The following is a 15,702-nucleotide window of genomic DNA, read 5'->3' on the forward strand; positions in this document are numbered from 1 at the left end:
CAGGAAGGTTGCCTATTGAGTAGTTAACAGAGGGTATGGCATATGGTGCTTAACCCATATTTGCTATTATTATTATTATAAACTCATAGTCAGTCAATCACTTATCAAACATCTACCCACCAAGGATCAGCAATCTGTTTTAGAAGCTGAGTGCACAACAATATCAAAATCAAGTCAGTCCCACTTACGGTTGCCGGGGGGGAAGGTTGGGAGAAAGGGATATTTAGGGAGTGTGGGATGGACATGTACACACTGCTATATTTTAAATGGATAACCAACAAGGGCCTGCAGTACAGCAGAGGGACCTCTGCTCAATGTTATGTGCCAGCCTGGATGGGAGCGGAGAATGGATACATGTGTATGTATGGCCGAGTCCCTTCGCTGTCCACCTGAAACTATCAACATTGTTAATCACCCATACCCCAACACAAAATAAAAAGTTAAAAAAAAAACCAAGTCAGTCCCCATTCTCATGGAGGTTACATCCTGCTAAACATTTACTGAATATGTCACTAAAGAAAGGAAGAAATCAGAACTTTAAAGCACAAAGTACGCAGCCACACAATAGATCTGGGAGTGACCCACTAGGGGAAATGATGGTGAGCTCCATTTGGGCTTCTGGAGCAACGACATCAGCCTGTAAACAGGAGAGGTACCGGGCAGAAGAAAGATTCTAAACTGAACGAAGAGAAGGTATGGAGAGGGGTGAGGAGGGGCTGCATTTCTCCTGCAACGCAAAGAATGAAACTGAGGCCATAAACCAGTGAAATAACCACAGACCAAGAGATGGGCTTTATCTCTTTATAGGAAGGATGTCTATTTTCTCTGTTCAGTCCAAGTGCAAAGGAAACATTTAGGCAAGTCACTCTCTGCCCAGGTTAGAAGCATCATTACCCACTCAAGCAAAGCAAAATGACCAGTTGCCTGATGAAAACTGTAATTAGAAACTTAAAGCAGAGTAGTTGTCAGAATGAAAGTGGCATTTAATAAAACGAGCCACCTGCCGGCTTCCAGGAAGGGGAGGCGCCCACACCAGAGGAGGCACCGACAGAGGAACTGCTCCGGGAGAAGCACAAAGCCTGCAGGGCCAGAAAAAAGTCACGATGACAAAGATAAATGCATGTCTGGGCTAGGCCTCTAAGGAGGGAGCGGAGGCACTCCAAGTGCTCCTGTTCTCTCTGGGCCTTTGTTTCCTGCCAAACAATAAAAAGGAAATGAACAAAAATCATGGATCGATCCCCGGCATTTTCAGGCAATTGCTTCTGCAGTGATTTAGGAGAGGAAAGCATCTTGCAGGGAATGAAGTTCGGTGGAGCAAATAAAACATGAACTCTTACAGGAGGTCTCCAGAGAGACAGGCGCCACTTCCAGAACCAGCGAATGGATGATCTTGCAGCTCTGACCCTGTATCCTTGATGAAGCTTTTCCCCGCAGCTATGGCACTCAGGGGTGGCTTGGGGGGACTTTAGAAACACCCTCCCTCCATCCACCCCGGTGTCATCGTCATCAGCCTCACCTCTCTCAAAGCCACCTGGGGCCGGGGCTGCTGGTTGCCGACCTCATCTCCGCGTTCCCTGTTTCCTTATGTGCCAATCAGGCAACCATGTTTCCTCATAATTAGGGGGGGCCTAAGAGCTCTAAGGGCTTCCCTGGTGGCTCAGATGGTAAAAAAAAAAATAAAAAATCTGCCTGCAATGCAGGAGACCAGGGTTCAATGCCTAGGTTGGAAAGATCCCCTGGAGAAAGGAACAGTTACCCACTCCAGTATTCCTGCCTGGAGAATCCCATGGACAGAGGGGCCTGGTGGGCTACAGTCCATAGGGTGACAAAGAATAGGACATGACTAAGCAACTAACACCTTCAAGAGCTCTAAAGAAGTCATTTGGAGTGGGAAAGCTCCTTAAAGAAAGCTGATGATCCTAAAGTTTTAAATCCTTACAGACTTCAGCTGTAAAATGCACTCTCTGCCCTTCCCCACTTTTGCTTTTACTGGCCTGAAATAGAGATGTGATGGCTGGAGCACTAGCCACAACATATATACCATGAGGCAATCACGAAGCTAAAAAACCACGTACTGAGGATGGTAGAGCAGAATGAAAAGAGTAGCTTGAGTTCACAACAACCATGAAACGATCACACTAGCCCTGGGCTAAACTATTTACCTATTTCCATGAGGTAAGAAATAAGACCTGCGGAAGTCAGTGGTGCCTAGGTTTCCTTCTTCAAGATGCTAAATCTAGTTACACTATCCCACGTAAACATACAAACTCAACAAAAATGGACAGCATGCTATGCAGATACAGTCTCCGGAAAATGCCTTCAAACCCCCTTTCCAACAAAACCACCAAACCCCTCCTACCTAAAGATGTTGGTGTTACCAATTGCCCCTGTCACGCCAGATGCAACAACCCCTATCTGTTTCCTCCTCAATATCCTCTCTTGGCAAAACCCATCTCTTACTTTTGGAGGCCTGCCCCCTCCCTTCTCAATCCAGAATGTTTGGGTGGAGCTGCTCCCACCAAAGTTCTAAGTTTCCTGACACACATACACCCCCAAGTACCCAGCATTAGTCTAAGTGAGGCCTGCCCCCCCGAAGCGGGCCAAGCAGAATTAACCTGGAAACACCTGTGCACGCAATCAGTAAGGACATCCTGAACTACATTTGCAACTTTTAAGTCTTTTTATTAATCTGAAATCAATATGGAAATTCATCTTTTATATCTAGGTGGTGGTGAGTACATTGGGTGATGGGTACATTACTCTCTGAACTTTTCCAGCAAATTCTAATTTCAAACTATCAAAGCTAAAACCTGTGGCCACCATCCCTGGAGGATCTTCCTGGTGTTGGCAGTACTGAGTGCTCAGCAAGGGCCAGGGACTGAGGCTACCAGTTCAGATTTTTATAGAAAGGTCAGGAAATTGGCTAATCACACAAATATTGTTTTACCAGGATAATGGACTGCAAAAGCTTTCAAAGAGGTTTACTCTACAATTATGACCATAATTATTCACCCACTTTCAGAAATTAATGAACAGGTGTTCTGCTAATGGACCCTGACCCTTCAAAATGCTTCTATAACCCAAAATAATGTCAACATTTGCCTGGTACTTTACATACATCATCTCTTTTAAACTTCAATAATGCTAGGAAGTCAAAACTATTATCACTCTGTTCAAATAAAAACTCTGAGGCTCCAAGATTAAAACTTGGTCCAAGACTTCAGAGCTGCTAGACGATGAGGCCGAGGTTCAAGCCAGATCCCCTCAAATGGAAAACATGTGCCTGCCTTTGGCCTCCAAGCTCTGCTATCACCTTTTCTGAGTTCCTTCTCAAGGCAGAGGCTTCTCTTTCCCGTGGAAGGAAGAGCCTTCACTGTGTCCACGGCACATCTGGTCCACACCCAGCACTGCTGCCAAGAAGCCCGTCTGTTTGTGCCCAGCTGACGCCCAGTTCCAAGCCCCTCATGCTCTGGCTCGGCTTCCCGTGTTGGCCGACAGCGCATGATCGGGTTTCGGGAACCCATGAGGACGGGGGAATAGAGCAGGTTTTTCAGGATAAAGTGAAGGCAGAGATTCGAACCAGCTGGGCCAGCCATCCCAGGCACAGGCTGCCTCCTGCAGAACAAGTATCTCTTAGTCACCTGCCAGACACTGAGGTTTATCACCTAAGGCATCTCTGGGAGAATCAACTCAGGGGCGCAGGGGAAACACGGCCTCAGCTTACACCTGGGGAGGTGTTTTGGCTCAGCCACTCTGGAGCAGGATGACTGCGATGATTAATTTCTTATGTCCACGTGAGTCAAGATTTCTACCACGGGCCAAGAATCAACGGACCCTGACACATTTGAAGCACTTCATGACTTGATGGTGAAGTGGCATGAACACTTCATCAGCTTGGAAGCAACATCCTCTAACGTGGTGGCTGCAAGTGGTCAAGCACTGAGATGCTTTAAAACTCCCCAGGTGACTCAAATGGAGCCCAGATGAGAAGCTCTGCTCCACGAGGGGAAAGAGGGGAGAGTGGTTTATAAGGAAACTAGTGGGAAGAAGCGCTCTCTGATTGGGTTGCTGGGAAGACGGAAACAAGAGCTGCTGGGAGCTTACTGTCACCATAAGAACACCTGCCTGAAAAAGGAAGTGACAACGAGGGGGCATTGCAAAGCTGGGGCACACCAGTCACGGGAGCCCACGGGTGCATCTCTTCCTAACTCTGCGTTCAGTGACGTCATGTGAACAGCTTGAAACTGACCACAGTGGAGCACCGACAACATGAAAATTAGTGCTTTCCTCTGAGGGCTGGTGGTCCAACATTTAGCAGCACCACACTGCTGATATTGGGAGGGAGGGGGACAGAGTTGAGTTAAAAAACGAAAAACAAAAATCATTTCCTAATGATATTGTTTGAGCCCCTGGATCAAGCCATTCCTAAAGACAGACACTCCTGGATTTCTGCTGTTTAATTGAAAACTGATTAAATTGGGTTTTTATGATTTTGTAATCAAAATAGCTCTGAATGATGAAACTCTCAAAGAGTCAAAGTCATGTGCTAATAAGTACAGTTATAAGGAGCCAAAACTACCTGTGATCAGAAGAATCTGGTTGGAGGCACAACTGAAAAATGCAGTTACATGTGGTACAGCACGTTATCAATGACCTTAGAATGAAGACCCACAACCTCGCCCACTGCTGCTGCTGCTGCTGCTGCTGCTGCTGCTGCTGCTGCTAAGTCGCTTCAGTCGTGTCCGACTCTGTGCGACCCCAAAAATGGCAGCCTACCAGGCTCCCCCGTCCCTGGGATTCTCCAAGCAAGAACACTGGAGTGGGTTGTCATTTCCTTCTCCAATGCATGAAAGTGAAAAGTGAAAGTGAAGTCACTCAGTCGTGTCCGACTCTTAGCGACCCCATGGACTGCAGCCTACCAGGCTCCTCCGCCCATGGGAGTTTCCAGGCAAGAGTGCTGGAGTAGGGTGCCACTGCCTTCTCCCGCCCACTGCTGAGCTCTCCCTAATTGCTGTGGGTTTTCAATCAGGTTCTACAACAACTCCTCCTGGATTTCTATTCATTTCTAATCATTCGTGTTATGAACATTTATGGAAGATGGCCAACAGATACATGGAAACATCAACATCGCTCATTATTAGGGAAATGTAAATCAAAACTACAATGAGATATCACCTCACACTGGTCAGAAAGCCCATCATCAAAAAATCTATAAACAATGAATGCTGGAGAGGATGTGGCGAAAAGGGAACCCTCCTGCCCTGTTGGTGGGAATGCAAATTGAGACAGCCACCATAGAGAAGGGTATGGCGATTCCTCAAAAACTAGGAATAAATCTACTGTAAGACCCAGCAATCCCACTTCTGGGCATATACCCTGAGAAGACCATGACTGAGAAAGACACACGCGCCCCAGGGTCCACAGCAGCACTGTTTACAACAGTTAGGATGTGGAAGCAGCCCAGACGGCCACTGAGAGAGGAATGGATAAAGATGTGGTGCATATAGGCAATGCAGTACGACTCAGCCATAAAAAAAGAATGAATCTGAGTCGGTTTCAGTGAGGTGGATGAACGTAGAGCCTGCTATACAGAGTGAATTAAGTCAGAAAGAGAAAAGCAAACATTGTGTATTAATGCATCTATCTGGAGAAGGAAATGGCAACCCACTCCAGAATTCTTGCCTAGAGAATGCCACAGATGGAGGAGCCGGGCAGGCTACAGTCCATGCATATCTATTGAATCTAGAAAAATGACACTGATGAACTTATTTGTAGAGAAGCAATCAAGACACAGATATAGATAATGGACTTGAGGACACAGCAAGGGAAGGAGAGGGTGGGATGAATTGAGAAGGCAGCATCAACATACGTGCACTACCATGAGCAAAACAGACAGCTGGTGAGAAGTCGCTATATAGCACAGGCAGCCCAGCCTGGTGCTCTGTGATGACCCAGAGGGTTGGGAGGAGGGGAGGGAGGCGATATATGTATAATTATGGCTGAATTGCGTTGTTGTACGGCAGAAACCAACACAACATTGTAAAGCAATATCCCTCCAATTAAAGAATAAATTATTTTTAAAAATATATTTATGGAGCGCATCCCTTGGGTGAAGCCTGAGCGGGACCCTCTGAACACAGCGGAGGGAAGAACAGGCAAGGTCTCTGCTCCTTGAACGGTACACTGCAGGGCGGAACACGGAAAGTGAACAAGGAAGGGAAGAGACAGTCGAGACACGCTGAGGCGCTAGATCAAGGAGGCAACGGGACGAAGGAGGAAGGAGAGGCAGGGTGGCCAGGGGAGGTGACACCTGAACAGGGACTCCCTGACGAGGCAGGACCAGCCTTTCAGAGATGAGGGAGAAGCATTCCAGAAGGAGAGCAACAGCCAAGGTCTGGAGGTGTTACTTGGTAAGGCCAGTGTGGCCGGGAGGAGACGAGGCTGGGAAGTAGGGAAGAGCCGGACCACGCCAAGCACTGCAGGCCCTCATCAAAAAGTCCAGACTGGACGTCCCTGGTGGTCCAGTGGTTAAGGCTCTGTGCTTTACTGCAGGGGGCGTGGGTTAGAGCCCCGGTCGGGGAACTAAGGTCCCACATCCTGCAGGGCAACGAAGAGCACGTGCCACAACAACTGAGCCTATGTGCTCTAGAGCCTGTGGTGCACAGCTAGAGGAAGCCCCTGCAGGCTGCAGCAAAGACTCAGCACAACCAAAAATAATGTTTTTTTTTTTAACTGTGGATTGAGTTTTAAACAGCAGAGCGACGAGATCTTAGCAGAGTCTCCACGAGGTCCAGTGCTGATCGTGCTAGAACCAGACACACACACACAACTCCCAAGCTTGCTTCCCTTGCAACCAAAGCAGCCTGCCTCAAACGAAGACCTCTCCACCTGTGTGCACAAGAGGGGCAAGAATATGTGGCCACCAACGGAGACAGCCCAGTGCCTGCAGCCACTGAGGGAAGCTGCAGGTTGAAAGGTCCCACAGTGCCACACGCACCCTGAAACCCCCAAGCTCCATGAATCCTCTCGCCTTTGATTCTGCGTCATTACAGGACCAGGCTTCTCCACGGTCCCGCCCCACTTCCCGGAGCCCGGGGGAAGTGAGACCCCGAGGAGCACATGGAGCGCAGGCAGGCGTGGAACCGAGGGGTCACTGGGCGAGTCACATGCAGGCAGAGACACGACACGGCACACAGGCTGACAGCTTCCTTTTCTTTTTTTTTTAAACTTCTTTTATTTCTTAAACTTTTAAAACTGCTCCCAAGCCTCCCTCATCCATCAAGTTCCTCCCCCGATCGCCTGCTCACTGCTGATTACTCTGATTTCCACCAGCAACAGGCCATTGCTTCTCCCTCTGCCCCTGAGCCTGTGGCTGATGAATTAAACGGCGATGCCAACAAGAGCTTGCAGCCTTAAAATCCATCACCACAGAATAGGACTGTGGAGGCCAGGACAGATGATTCTGGTGGAGGGGACCTCATGAGAGGAGGGGGCCAGAAGGAAGGACCTCACAACATACAGACACTGCAGGTTAGGAAAGACAGGCTTCAGAGAAACGACAGCTCCCCCTGAAGACAGAACAGACCCTGCATCCAGCAAAGAGCAAACAGTTTGCCATGACTGTGCTTCCCAGGGGCTCAGTGGTAAAGAATTCGATTACCAGTGCAGGAGATGCAGGAGTCGAGGGTTCTCTCCCCGGGCCAGGAAGATCCCCTGGAGGAGGAAATGGAACCCGCTCCGGTATTCGTGCCTGAAGAAGTTCATGGACAGAGGGATCTCATGTGAGCTGCAGCCCATGGGTTCTCAAAGCATCAGACACAATTGAGCGCACGTGCATCCAAGCTATGGAAACCCAACCCAAGCTTGAAGACAGTGGCAGGGGAAGCTAGTGAATTATTGTTCTTGTTAACAGTACGTTTAGGGCTGAACCGTCGTCGCATCAGGACGGCTGGATTCGGGGATTCAAAGGACACGATCGACCCCCAGTGCCTCTCTGCCTCTCGGCTCAGCTCCTCGCCCTGTGTGACGGCCTCACACTCAGGCTCCACTCGGAGACCAGGTAACTATAGTGGCTCCAGCCTTCCAGGCCTGACGGGAAAGAACTCCTCCTGACAGCCTAGCAGAGCCCTGAGGCCCAGCTGGAGCCAGTCGGCTGAGGTCAAGGGCAGGAGGGAGGGTAGGGCCTCATCGACATCACGGGGCTGACTCTGAGTGAGGACGCCAGGCCCAGAGAAGCTGGAGCACAGGCGACCTAACACCACACAGCCAGAGACGGCCACCACGCCAGCCGGGGGTGGCGGCCCGAGCCGCGTCACACAGGACACGGGTGCGTCTGGAATCCCACCTTCAGCTGCCCCTGTAGGAACCTCTTCCTTGGTACTGAGAACCAGCTCCAACTCACGGGCAAATGCTCCTTGGGAAAGCCCAGGAGAAGCCCGACACCCACCAAGGGGCTGGTCTGCAGCGAAGACCTCCATGAGACCAGCCCCACCCCCACCACGGGGCACTCAGAGAACCCAGACTCCCCAAATGCAGACGCAACCCTGTGGTTGTTCAGTCACTAAGTCGTATCTGACTCTTTACAACCCCATGGACTGCAGCACGCCAGGCTCCCCGGTCCTTCACTGTCTCCTGGAGTTTGCTCATATTCACATCCATTGAGTCAGTGATGCTGTCTAACCATCTCATCCTCTGCTGCCTTCTTCTCCTTTTGCCTGTCAAAACCCTTATATTAATCACATCTGGAAAGTCTATTTCTGGCTTCCCTAGTAGCTCAGTGGTAAAGCATCCTCCTGCTAATGCAAGAGATGTGGGTTTGATCCCTGGGTTGGGAAGATTCCCTGGAGGAGGAAATGGCAACCCACTTCAGTATTCTTGCCTGGAGAATCTCACAGACAGAGGAGCCTGACGGGCTGCAGTCCATGGGGTCACAAGAGTCAGACATGACTAAGCAACTGAACAGCAACAACTAGTCTCTTTCACCATGGAAGGCAGTGTGGGCACAGATTCCAGGGATCAGGACACAGACATCTCTGGAGGCCCGACTTTCCACCCACCCCAGCGTTTTCTAGATCCCAGCATGTCATCTGAATCACACCTCTTAACAGCTAATCCTCACAACAACCTCTTAAGTATATATACTATTTTAATAAATCCTAATTTTACAAGTGTTCAAAGGGGCCATGAGAGAGAAAGTGAGACAGTAAAAATAGTAGTAACAATAACTGTCATATTTACTGAGTGGCTGCTACATACCAGACATTATTCTAAGTGCTTTCCATATACTAATTTATCCCTTCTTCCCCCAAAACCCTATGAGGAAGGTATTGTTACAGTTCCCATTTTACAGAGGAAGAAACTGAGGCATAGAAACTTACCTGGCCTCTAAGTCAGTGGCCCTGGGGAAGTCCTCAGTGTCTTTGGCACAGGGGTCCCTCGTCCACTAATGTCATTTACGATGAGCAAGAAGAATGTGGAATGCACAGTGATTTCCAAACGCTTTGGCCATGACCACTATTTCGGTCCGGACATGTACAGGGACTAGGATGCGGTGACGCCTTTGGAGATAAATGTCACAGCTACAGGTGAAACAAGCCTTCTTCTGTTGACAGAGCCTTTCCCCAGATGGTCAGGCGTGATGGAGGAGAGGCCTACTCAGGGAACGCCACTGCTAACCCAGCCCCACTGCTGGCGTCTCCCTCAGGAGGCACCCAGAAAGATCTGCAGTCATCACAGGTCTTAACCAAAGGGCCCCCACCTTGGGCCATACGTCCATGAGAAGACATCCCCCATTAACACACACGCGGCCTCACTCCCCACCTCCTACATGACTGTGAGAGCCTCAGCCAAATGGAGATGCTGGGTTAAACAGAGAATGCGGCCCCCCTGGATCGTCCTCCTCCTTGGTCCCCACTGGGTGGGCATCATTCAGCAGACCCAACAACGCCTCACAAGGGGGTCCCAGGCGCTATACTTGGGAGACAATGCACTGGGGAGTGTGATTCTGGCTTCAGTCAAACTGGAGTTTCCAACCGTCAGTAATAAAGACATCATTTGGAACACTTCTGTCAGATGCCTATGTCGATGTTTCATCAAGAACATGAGGAGGAAGGAGAGCCATGATAACCTCAGAATTGAAATAAAGTTACCGACTGACATCTTAAAGATTGTCAGCAATCTATTCTGAAGGTCCATTTTAAGTTGATTTATTTTTCTTCATCTTGAAGGCACTTCCCACAACAACAATGAATATAATGATCCCAACATAGCCCTCAGCCATCTATTCAATCCTGAAGGCATTTGGGGCTTCAGTGATTTCTCACCCTTTTCCCTACTGATGAGCTCAGTTTCACAATTTGTTGTCCAAATGATTTTTTAAAAAAGAGAAAAGAAAAAGCGTTATAGCCTCAACCTAAAAGGATTCTCTCATGGAAAAAGGACTCTGAACTCTCACCTAGACTTTGAGAAGCTGGTCCACACCTCTATGTCCACCTAACATCAGGAGCCACGCAAATCCTGGATCAGAAAAGACTCTCCCTGGCCAACCTCCCCCTTCCCCTTGTCCCCAGCTCCCCGGAAACACCAAGTCCCCCACCCCAGCCTGTCCAGGACACCCCCAAGATACCACAGCCTGACAAGGGCACCCCAAGGCACCCCAATCTGGCCAAGGCACATACTCCACAGTTTTCAACAAACTGAGTCAGCAGCTGGCTGGGGTTGAGGAGTGAGCTCCAATTTCTCTGAGTAGTAGATGACATCACTTGAAAATTAGGTAAAGGCACTGGAAAGGCCAGAACACAATTTCTGAAAGCACATCTTCTAATCAGGCTGCTTGCTGGTGTCTGGCATGTTAGCTGGTGCTCACAATTTTACGTAAGTGGAAGAAAGAATAAAATGCAGGACTTAAACAAGGAAGAGAAGGGCATCACTCAGTTCATGCCTGCACTGAAGGACTTTCCTAAAGACCTTCCACCCAGATGACTCCCAGATATGGGAGATGGTCTTCTGTGACCTGGTGAAAACAGAGTGGTACGGGACTGCAAAAGGGACTTTGCCGACAAAGTTCTGGATAGTCAAAGCTATGTTTTTCCAGTAGTCATGTACTGATGTTAGAGTTGGGCCATAAAGAAGGTTGAGTGCTGAAGAACTGATGCTTCCTAATTGTGGTGTTGGAGAAGACTCTTGAGAGTCTCTCTTGGACTGCAGGGAAAACAAAGCAGTCCATCCTAAAGGGAATCAGTCCTGAATATTCATTGGAAGGGCTGATGATGAAGCTGAAACTCCAATCCTTTGGCCACCTGATGTGAAGAACTGACTCATTGGAAAAGACCCTGATGCTGGGAAAGATTGAAGGCAGGAGGAGAAGGGGACAACAGAGGATGACATGGTGGGATGGCATCACCAATTCAATGGACATGAGTTTGGGTAAACTCCAGAAGTTGGTGATGGACATGGAGGCCTGGCGTGCTGCAGTCCACGGGGTCACAAAGAGTCAGACACAACTAAGCGACTGAACTGAACCTAGCAACTGAACAACAAACAAGAAAAGGACCATGAATGAGCGACAAAGTATGCTTCATCCTCTCTGCTCTGTTCCACTTAAGGGTTATCACATACCCAGCTCTGGCTTAGCACATTCAAGCTAGGTCTTTGGAAAATTGACTTTGGCTGCAGTGAGAAACCCTTCTGTATGTTGTAGCTTCTGTTTTGGGGGCTCGGGGGGGGACGACTCATTCCAAAAATGCTCCTACTCAGAAATGTACTATATAGTATTGCAGATTTTAAACCAAATTCAAGCCCAGTGGTACTCCCCACCCCAGATTTAATTTTCTTACAGGATCAAATTAAATTTCTGTGAGGGCGGAGTACAGATTTCAGGAACGGTGGTGGCACAGTCCACAGGTCACCTGCATGACAGTCAGACATCTAAACATGCAAATCGAGAGCCCCCCCAGCCCATGATCCCGAGACGAGGCACAGGCACTTGGCTCCCCAGGAAAGGCCTCTGAACACGAGTTCAGAAGTTCATAAGGCAAAGAATCAGGGATTTAGAAGGAAATGACCGGAGTTCATTTCCACCCCAAAGCCACAGACAAGACTTTTAAGCTCTCCTGAACCTCTAATAATGAATATTTTAAAACACAGGGGAAACACCTGCTCATCCCAGGATTACTGAGTCAAATGTGAATAGACTTGAACTTGCTTGGAAAGGATAAAGGGCTAAACGACTCATTCCAAACATGCAGTGAATGAAATGAATGGCTGCAAAAGCCAGGTGCTGGGGAAACAAAGATGAGAAGTGAGGAGTCACAAGGCCAACGCAGACACAACCCAGTGTAATGAGATGGAGTCCGGGCCGCACAAGCAGTACCCGTATGGAAAGGGTGATGGTCCCCCTGAGAAAGACAAGATTAATGCTGCAGTGATAACCCCCAGACTGGCAGCAGTTACAAACTAGTGATGAAGAAAGCAAGGCATGCTATCAAAGAAAAGCAAAAAGAAAATCAACGTGTTGAACCTCATCAAATGGAGACCATAATAAATACAAACACTCAAAAAAATTCCAATCTTTCATGATATTACTATGCAAATCACACAGAGTATAATCCTGTCTTTTTATGCAAATCACACTGAGAGTATAATCCTGTCTCTGTGACACAGGAGCATAACTACCTGTACCGGATACCAACTGTACACTGGCTGCCACATGAATGAAGGCTTTGCATCCACTGTTTTGGTAAATCCCCACGACAACCCTCACGCCACTGGTGTGATCTCCTCTAACACTGGTGTGGCGTTTCCTCTTTCAGATGGCTAAGTCACTCCAAAAGGTCAAGTTATGGAGGATGCGCCTGAACTCGAATTCAGCACTGGCTGACTCCCAAGACCTGTGAGCATAGAGCATACTGCCCTCTGTTAGAATGTCCACACTCCGAGGGCTTGTCTTCGTATAAGAAAATCTTGCTCTGGTCAGTTGGCTGAAGGTCGCAAGACACTTCAGCTAAAGTTAAACACCCTGTCTTCAGGCTGACCTCAGAAAGGCTTCAGCAGAGTCACGGCAGCTAAAGTGTGGCCAGACTGCACAGGGAGGGAGCATACAGCGCCACCTTATCCAGCGGGATCTTGGCCAGGTGATCACTTTTCTATCTACTCGTATTTCTGACCAAGAATACTATTATTATTTGCAGCTAAACTCTACTCCAGGAGTCATGTACAGATGTGAGAGTTGGACTATACAGAAAGCTGAGCGCCAAAGAATTGATGCTTTCAAACTGTGGTGCTGGAGCAGACTTGAGAGGCCCTTGGACTGCAAGGAGATCAAACCAGTCAATCCTAAAGGAAATCAGCCCTGAATGTTCATTGGAAGGGCTGATGCTGAAGCTCCAACACTTTGGCCACTTAATGTGAAGAACTGACTCACTGGAAAAGATTTTAATGCTGGGAAAGATTGATGGCAGGAAGAGAAGGGGAAAACAGAGAATGAGATGGTTGGATGGCATCACTGACTCAAAGGACATGAGTCTGAGCAAACTCCAGGAGATGGTGAAGGACAGGGAAGCCTGGTGTGCTGCCATCCATGGGGTCGCAATGAGTTGGACAAGACTTAGTGACTGAACAACTACTCAGTACTCCCTCTCTGGTAGGCATTATGATAAGACGTCTACGTGGACTGCCTCATGAGACAGGGGCTGCCAGCTGCCCCCATTTTATAGATGAGAAAACTGAGGTACAGAGAGATTAAGAAACAGAATTGGAGCTGGGGTTGGAGCCTGATCAGCCTAACCCCACTGATTCTCTGCCACTTCGGCATTCTGTTGCTTTCACCCATGGCCTGACATGACTTAATCATGCTATAAGTTCACCACCTTGAAAATATCTTAAGACTTTAATCATAAAACTCCCTAACTGCACAAACTGATACAATGATTGCTAACAGTCTAGCAAGTAAGTCTTATAGTTTTGCAAGAATGAAGAGGAGGGTCTTTCATCTAATTAATTTTCTGGGATCCTAAGCAGCTCCGTTTTTCTAACTCATCTCCAGGTGTATTCATCCCATGCTGAGTGTCTGCCAGGCCAGGCACAGGGGTGATCAAGACGAAAAGGTGCAGCCCCCGCCCCACTCGGGTTCCCTCTGCCCCTCACCTTCGGCTGTTTGACCTTCTCTTTTCAGCATCTGGACAGCGCCTACGTATTTCTTCAGTTGCACTTTGAGTACTTCATTTTCTCTGTGGGTACAAGAATGTCAGAAAAATGTATTTTAAAATTGGCAACTTAGACCCAAGGAAGGAAGAGAATCTGTGTAAGGAAAATACACAGTGTGCATCTGGTAAATATTAATATATTCTGTTTTAGGGATCATTGCTGGAAATGACAAGGTTAGCAAAGGCACGTTTGTGTAACACCTTCAAGAACCACTCATTCATGGTGGAAATAAGTGCTAATTGGTTTCAGCATCCACAAATTCAGGATGCTGGCATGTGCTGTCCTCAGGTTACTTGAATCTAACAACCGGTTAGGTGCCGACTGTGTCAGGCACTCTGTAGTATTTACAGAAACTGTAAAAATGGACAAATTTACAGTATGTCCTTTTACAGAAACACATAGGTATTGTTTACTTGGGGAACACTCAGTGTTTTTGGTAACTACTACATGTATTCGGACACAACTGAGCAACTGAACTGAACATGTATTAAACATTATTTGCCAGGCATCACATAAAGTCTTTATTATCTCATTCAAACCTTCCAAGGTACATATTAGCACAACAACCCCCATTTTACAGATGAGCAAAGTGTGGTACAATGACGAAAAGCAGTTATCTGAGTGCACCTGCCCCACCCCTCTCCCCATATGAGACTGTAGGATGGAGCTTGAAACTCGGGCAGTGACAAGATCCCACTCTACTAAATTCACTCCCCAGGTACCCTGGCTGAGGACTAGGACTTGAAGGTCAGGAGAGAAAAAGACCATCTGTTGAGAACTTACCCCATAGTTTAGACTTTACAAATATGACCTCAGTGAATCAGGCACGCATATATACATTCATCCGCTCTTCATTCAATGGAAGCATGTTTCTTAAATACCTAACAATATGTCGTTCTGCAGGAGAGGAGCTGGGGCATGGAGAAGGTCACATGGCCAACGCCAAGGTCATATGTAAGACACACAGTCTGGATACAAACCCAGGTCTACATCTCCAAGGCCCCAGTGAGCGCTTCTCTGTCTCTCTTGGGATTTGAAACTGGTTTCTTACCTTGGCCCCAGAGACAAATGCCTCTTCCACACTTTCTGCTTCTACTCATTCCCTATCCAACAAGGTTTTAAGCCTGACTGTTCTTACACATGCTGGAATATTGCCTTACGATGAAAACAGCGTTATGATTGGGTGTCTCTTATGATTATAAAAAATAAAACACTCATTGCAAAATACTCAATCAGAACACATTTAAGAAGGAATGTAAAAATTCCACTAAAAATCCTTGAAATAAATCTCACTAACTTCTTAAGACTCTTGAGAGTCTCTTACCAGCAAGGAGATCAAAGCAGTCAATCCTAAAGGAAATCTACCCTGAATATTCATTGGAAGGACTGATGCTAAAGCTGAAGCTCCAATACTTTGACCACCTGACGCAAAAAAATCGACTCGGAAAAGACCCTGATGCTGGGGAGACAGAAGGCAGGAGGACAGACAGGCGACAGAGG

At 47.8% G+C, this 15,702-nt stretch overlaps 1 protein-coding gene across 1 annotated transcript in view; it reads right to left on the reverse strand.

Moving 5' to 3' along the window:
• Positions 1-15,702, reverse strand: part of SNX29 (sorting nexin 29) — a 568,901-nt gene that overhangs the window by 361,306 nt on the left and 191,893 nt on the right. The window contains exon 13 of the mRNA XM_068968397.1: positions 14,143-14,225. Within this exon, the coding sequence (XP_068824498.1) occupies positions 14,143-14,225 (83 nt within the window). The remainder of the gene's footprint in view (positions 1-14,142; positions 14,226-15,702) is intronic.

The sequence above is a fragment of the Capricornis sumatraensis genome, chromosome 3, assembly GCF_032405125.1.
Source record: "Capricornis sumatraensis isolate serow.1 chromosome 3, serow.2, whole genome shotgun sequence".
In the NCBI taxonomy this organism is placed as follows: Eukaryota; Metazoa; Chordata; class Mammalia; order Artiodactyla; family Bovidae; genus Capricornis; species Capricornis sumatraensis.